Below are 7500 nucleotides of genomic sequence, written 5' to 3' on the forward strand. Positions count from 1 at the left end.
CCTGTTCTGCTGTAATCAAGCTTGTTGTGAACCCTCTGGGTCCGCTATCAGAGGCAGCTAGGTTTCTCTTCATCTTTATCCACTTGGCTTCCTTCAGAATCCTTGAATGCCCTAGAACCTAGAGTGGAATCACTCGCTTACACGCTTAGTATGTGTCGGGGACTTCACAGTGGAAGTAATTGGATTACAGCAAAACTGAAGAGAAATGTAGCTAGGTAGGTTAAGCCACCCAGAAAAAAAGTAGTTCAAAGTACTTTGCCAAAAAATCTAATTCACAATGTGCTGTACATGTGATGTAGAATTGCAGTTATTGCAAAACATAACTACTTGTTCACAGATCATACCTAAAACAAAAATGAAGATTCATACCAAAGATCCTTGATTACTAATAGTAGTCCACTTCAACCCTCTTTGTTGATATTGTATGTATTTTTAGATTTGTTTGATGATGTTGCAAGAGTAGAGAGTAAAAAGTGAATTTGTTCTTGGCCTACATACTGTAGCTCATAAGTAAGAACATAAGTTTGGTCGGTGGAGCTTGTCTGTGATGTGTGTTGCTGAAGTTTGGCCACAGTGATTCTTCCTCAGGCTATGATTTAGGAGGTTTATGCTTGAGGGCATTACTGTCTGAGCATTGATCAATGACCACCCTTTTTGCACTACACAAATGTCAAATGTGTGGTGGCGACTAGCTGACCAATGTATTGTCAACAGGGCATGTGTTCACAGTGGTCTGAATAAAGACACACACATACACATACACACACAAACATAGATACACACACACACACACATGTGAACTCTCGTTCGTGTGTATTTTAAATGTTGTGGTAAGTCGAGGGTCCCGTAACTCAAACTGAAGCTGTCACAGCCATAAAAGGTTGCATTCAGCAGCTCTGTCTTTGCATCTCACCTCTTCTCAAAGCATTGACTAGCCACTAACACAGACAAGGTTACTGCAGAGTGTGAGTTTCCAACCCTTACCATCACATTCCATCGTGAGCGTACTGTAATCCTCTCTGATGTTGACAGTGTATTAAAGTAATATAATAAAATGTCAAACAGTTTGAAAATGCGGAGCAGTACTGTAAAAAAATACTGAAACTATTTGTGAAGCTAGGCTATGATAGATTATAGTCTAGCTGGCACACAGTGAGTGACATGAAAAAGCGAAAGTAAGACATTGAAAGGCACACACAATGTGGTTGTTTTTGGTACAAAGAAGCTGAGCTGACCCATTTTAAAATATGGGCTGATGAATATCTTTTTTTAAGCATTTTTTACATCTCTACGATGGTAACCTGCCCAGAACAAGACATTTTAGGATGTCATTCTAGGCTTTGGCTTAGGCTTCTACATTCCTACGCACATATAAGTTGTGCAAAAAAATGAAGTTGTGCGGTTATTTTTTACGATCTGACAAATCATCCAACAGCCCATCTTATCAATAGCCACCCAGCCTATTCCTACAATGCAGTAAAAATGAGCTATTCCTAGAATGCAGGTATTCTTAGAGTGGAGTTATTCACCAGCAGGGTGTTATGGCAGTGCACATCAGAGATCAATTATTCTGAGTTTAGCCAAGAATAAGCTCTACACTATTGAATCAAACACAGATATACACTGGGACCCAAACACACACACACAAAATACATGTATGCTATACCCAGCCAAAGACTGCCCTAAAGCATGTTTTTTTCATATGTAGAGCAGATGTGTGCTTAAAAAAGTTAACACTTCCATCAATCATCCAAGGCAAACATGCAGACATATCAGCCTATCTTACAGTTATGCTTCCGATCCTCCGAGCTGAGCCGATGTTATAACTGCAAGGAGGAAATTGTACATCAAGGTCACCAAGGTTTCAAAAATCAACTGAAAGGCCTGGAAAGTTCTTAATTCACGCTTTTTTTTTTCCTAAGCATCTGACACGTTGCTGTTGCCCTGCATTCTCATGCAGGTCTTGGGATGTGGCCCTGGGTGAGGTACTAATCTGTGTCCCATGGAGCGATGTGAGTTTTCCATGTGCATATGTGTAGTGAGTGCTTCCCCATCACTGAGGCAGCAGGCTGCTCCGTACTCAGGGGCCGGTGGAAGGATTCAGAGCTTTCATGTGAAGCTGATGTCTTTATCACCTGTGATTTGAGCGTGACAGATCATTCCAGAGCCTCATAACAGTAAACACTTTCCACTGACTGGGCTCAGCCACCGCTGGCAGTAACCCCTGACTGTCTACGGGCCCCAAACCCTCCACCGGCAGCAGAGATGTTGCTCTCTGGGCCCTACCTTACACTTGGAGCGAAGAGGTGTCAAGGTGAAGCAACTGTCTAGTTTTAGACCGACACAACCGTCATTTTCGTATCCAGGGCCCAGAGGCGCCCATGGGTGTGTTTGTTGGTAAAATAAGCACATCTACTCAATAATGAACAAAGCACGATAAATTGAACAATGTAATTTTTAACATTGTCACTAGTCACTATCACTGACACTGTTTCTTTATTTCTTTTGACTTTGGCTCGTTTTTTTTCTTTATGCCGATTGAACATTTAAGAGTGACGGGAGACCAGTGGGGGAGAAAGATGGGGGTGGTATTGGGAAATGACTGAAAGTCATGCGTGTGTGTGTGTGTGTGTGTGTGTGTGTGTGTGTGTGAGACAGACGGATGATAAGTTGCGGCCACTTGGCGGAGGCCATCGCCCGCTGCTGCATGTGGGCAGTAACCGGCGCTCGGGCGGCAGGCCGGGCGCCGTGGCCCCCTGGTGCGCTACCTGCGGAGCAAGGACCCCTCCGTCCCACCAGGCCACTGCCCGGCGCTCTTTCCAGCTTTCCAAAGGCCCCAACAACTGCATCACCATGCAACGAAATGGCGTGGTCAAGGTACACACACACACACACACACACACACACACACGCCAGCATCTTTAACACACTGTTACAGAATAACCCCAACCATTAATGTCCTGTAAACATTTCTATAATGCTTTTGATTCTTTGTGAAAGTTTTAGAATATCTTACTAGCATAGATTTAAAAATGCTTTGGCCATTAAATAGCCTTTTAGTTGCTGAAATGGTTTTAAATTAAACAAACAAACAAACAACTTTGTTCTTTGTTGTATGTTCTGAACACTCTGAATCTTTTTGGAAAGCTGGCAGCTTCCATCCCATCCTAGGCGGAATCAGGCTCTACACACACACTCACCCTCACCACATCTCGTATACCAACTGTGTCAATATGTGCTGGGATCATGTTGCAGAGCCTGTACTCCCTACATTTCACAGACACAAGCGCGCACACACACACACACACACACACACACACACACACACACACACACACAGTTATTCACACGACCATTACAAACAAATGGCTGAGAACAGTGTGGTCTACGTCATTACAATATAGCCACTCTGGCAAGCACATTCACTTGCTGATGAACCACAACAATTGAACAAAAAACGGGATTTTCTTGGTGGAACACCACTTACTCTTACACTGACGCACATATACAATCATACACTAAACCACTAACACACACACACACCCACACACACACATATATAGACACACACACACCCACACACACACACACACACAGGCTCACCACAGAGAACTTGTGGCAGTTTAAAATGCTGTATTTGTTGATTTTGGCAGATGCTCGTCTGGTGGCCTCTGCCATGCTGTTGGTTCCTTGTTCAGCTCCTCTCTATCAAACTGTATGCTAGTTGACCAGCTGAGGTCTAATGGCTCTCACTGTAATGCAGTGTGGCATTGGGGTAGTGTGTATCACACAGTGGGCCTCTCTCCTTCTTCATTTGCCTCACCCTGTCAATCCAGATGCCTGTGAGTGATAGAACACATTATACAGTGGCCCCTCGCCAGGCAGATAATGACTTAAAACATTTGTGTTTATCCACAACTGTGTGTTTTTCCATTCTGTAGGTTGTCAGAGGGAATTACCAGTGCCACTTTTTCTAAACAAACTCTACTGAAGGATTTTTTTTTTTTTTTTTTTTTCTCCTGTGGTTCAAAGTCGCATTTGTCAAGGCTCCCAACTCACCTCCTCTCAGTTGGTCTGTCTGCCCACCCCTCACACAGTTCTTCTCCCTCCCTGCCTATGCATTCCGTTTTTATTTTTTATCTTTTCCTCTTCTCCTCTCTCTCTCTCTCTCTCTCTCTCTCTCTCTCTCTCTGGCTATTTTTTTTATTTCTATCCCTCTCTCTGTTGTGTCTGTTTGTCTGTCCATCTCTCACCATCAAAGGTCAACCGCGGTTCCCTCTTTGTAGAGGTGTGAGAACATCACTAATAATTTTTTTTAAAAGCCTGTGAAAGTATTTCCAGAGCTGACGCCTCAATCTGACTCCTTCAACTCGACCCGACCAAACTGACCTGGTCAGCCCACCGCCCCGCACGGTCCCAGAACAAGGCCCGCTTTCTTCGCCAAAAGCAGCGTGAATGACCAGCTCGGGCTCTCCTCGCAACCCTGGGAACCAGCAGAGCAAACAGTGTGTGTGTGTGTGTGTGTGTGTGTGTGTGTGTGTGTGTGTGTGTGTGTGTGTGTGTGAGACAGACGGATGATAAGTTGCGGCGTCACTTGGCGGAGGCCATCGCCCGCTGCTGCATGTGGGGCAGTAACCGCGTGGCGTTCGGCGAGGCCGGCGCCGTGGCCCCCCTGGTGCGCTACCTGCGGAGCAAGGACCCCTCCGTCCACCAGGCCACTGCCCGGGCGCTCTTCCAGCTTTCCAAAGGCCCCAACAACTGCATCACCATGCACGAGAATGGCGTGGTCAAGGTACACACAGACACACACACACACACACACACACACACACACACACACACACACACACACACACACACATACGCCAGCATCTTTAACACACTGTTACAGAATAACCCCAACCATTAATGTCCTGTAAACATTTCTATAATGCTTCTTGATTCTTTGTGAAAGTTTTAGAATATCTTACTAGCATAGATTTAAAAAATGCTTTGGCCATTAAATAGCCTTAGTTGCTGAAATGGCTTTAAATTAAACAAACAAACAAACAACTTTGTTCTTTGTTGTATGTTCTGAACACTCTGAATCTTTTTGGAAAGCTGGCAGCTTCCATCCCATCCTAGGCGGAATCAGGCTCTACACACACACTCACCCTCACCACATCTCGTATACCAACTGTGTCAATATGTGCTGGGATCATGTTGCAGAGCCTGTACTCCCTACATTTCACAGACACAAGCGCGCGCACACACACACACACACACACACACACACACACACACAGTTATTCACACGACCATTACAAACAAATGGCTGAGAACAGTGTGGTCTACGTCATTACAATATAGCCACTCTGGCAAGCACATTCACTTGCTGATGAACCACAACAATTGAACAAAAACGGGATTTTCTTGGTGGAACACCACTTACTCTTACACTGGCCCATATACAATCATACACTAAACCACTAACACACACACACACACACACACCCACACACACACACACACACAGGCTCACCACAGAGAACTTGTGGCAGTTTAAAATGCTGTATTTGTTGATTTTGGCAGATGCTCGTCTGGTGGCCTCTGCCATGCTGTTGGTTCCTTGTTCAGCTCCTCTCTATCAAACTGTATGCTAGTTGACCAGCTGAGGTCTAATGGCTCTCACTGTAATGCAGTGTGGCATTGGGGTAGTGTGTATCACACAGTGGGCCTCTCTCCTTCTTCATTTGCCTCACCCTGTCAATCCAGATGCCTGTGAGTGATAGAACACATTATACAGTGGCCCCTCGCCAGGCAGATAATGACTTAAAACATTTGTGTTTATCCACAACTGTGTGTTTTTCCATTCTGTAGGTTGTCAGAGGGAATTACCAGTGCCACTTTTTCTAAACAAACTCTACAAAAACTTTTTTTTTTCTCCTGTGGTTCAAAGTCGCATTTGTCAAGGCTCCCAACTCAACCCTCCTCTCAGTTGGTCTGTCTGCCCACCCCTCACACAGTTCTTCTCTCCTCCCCTGCCTATGCATTCCGTTTTTATTACTTTTCCTTTCTCTTTCTCTCTCTCTCTCTCTCTCTCTCTCTCTATTTTTTTTTATTTCTATCCCTCTCTCTCTGTTGTGTCTGTTTGTCTGTCCATCTCTCACCATCAAAGGTCAACCGTGTCTCCCTCTTTGTAGAGGTGTGAGAACATCACTAATAATTTTTTAAAAGCCTGTGAAAGTATTTCCAGAGCGCTGACGCCCAATCTGACTCAACTCGACCCGACCAAACTGACCTGGTCAGCCCACCGGCCCCCGGCACGGTCCCAGAACAAGGCCCGCGTTTCTCTTCGCAAAAGCAGCGTGAATGACCAGCTCGCTTCTCTCGCAACCCTGGGAACCAGCAGAGCAAACAGTGTGTGTGTGTGTGTGTGTGTGTTAGTGTGTATGTGTGTGTGTGTGTGCAGAGTGCCGCGCTCTCCCGCCCCGGGGGCCACGCATGCCATCGCCACGCTGCGCAGAAAAGCCCCAGCGCCCAGGGTAACCGTTGCCAAGCCAGCGGCGGCAAGAACTCTGGGGGCACAGAATGTGACTTCGGCCCGGATGAGAGAAAGAGAGAGAGAAAAGAGAGAAGAGGTAGAGGACAGGAAAGAGAGGAGGACCGGGTGAGCTAGGCAGTGGTTAAGGCGGATGGTGTGTGTGTGTGTGTGTGTGTGAGTTTGGGGGGGGTGGTCATTGCCAAGGTCAAGCTTCTGTTTTCATAAAAAGGTGTTGTTCTGCAGCGTAATTCTTTTCCTCTGCAGCCTTGATTTCAGGTTCCTGCTCCCGATGCGTACTCGCCTTTTTTGTCGAGGCCTTTTGCACATGTAAGTCAGCGAGCAATCAGGCAAATCTGGATTTGGGTCAAGCGGCAGGGAGGTATTTTGGCAAGCGTCCGCTCCAAGAAAACACCACTCACACTTGTGTCGGTATTAGCGAAAAATAGAGGCCCTCGTGTTTTCACAGGCTTTACAGCAGCGCTGGTGTCCAGAACGACAAACCCTATGGGGTTGGGGGTACTGTCTGCACCACACTACTGCACCCTACATCCCGAGAGAGAGAGAGTGAAAAAAAGAAAAGATTCCCTCCTCAAAAGGGAGAGAAGGACAAAAGGCTTAGTGTGTGTTATCAGATGCGACGTCAGGTTCTGAACCCATAACTCATTCCCACATGGTGTTTATGTTTCCCTGAGACGTTGATGAATGGATTTGAGCCTCTTTTCTTTTTTTCTTCCTTTTTCTTTTTTTTTTTTTTTTGGTGCCGACCCATGCCCGCAAGCGACATGTCAGCAAACAGAGGCGGCGGCGATGTTTGGGGCCGGCAAAACGGGTTTGTTTGGCCGATACTGTAATCGAATCCCAATCTGTGCTCTTGCTTCCACAACTCCATTTTCACATGAGAAAACATGAAAACATTCGCAACCACACAGAGTTAAATAGATCCCTTTGCCCTCCCTCCCTCTCTCTCTCTCTCTCTC

The 7500-nt window shown here is 45.9% G+C and overlaps 1 protein-coding gene across 1 annotated transcript in view; it reads left to right on the forward strand.

Moving 5' to 3' along the window:
• odad2 (outer dynein arm docking complex subunit 2) overlaps window positions 1–7500 on the forward strand; it is a 72757-nt gene that overhangs the window by 54881 nt on the left and 10376 nt on the right. Inside the window, exon 19 of the mRNA XM_048265911.1 lies at window positions 4571–4792. Coding sequence (XP_048121868.1) covers window positions 4571–4792 — 222 coding nt within the window. The remainder of the gene's footprint in view (window positions 1–4570; window positions 4793–7500) is intronic.

Source organism: Alosa alosa, chromosome 16 (genome assembly GCF_017589495.1).
Source record: "Alosa alosa isolate M-15738 ecotype Scorff River chromosome 16, AALO_Geno_1.1, whole genome shotgun sequence".
In the NCBI taxonomy this organism is placed as follows: Eukaryota; Metazoa; Chordata; class Actinopteri; order Clupeiformes; family Clupeidae; genus Alosa; species Alosa alosa.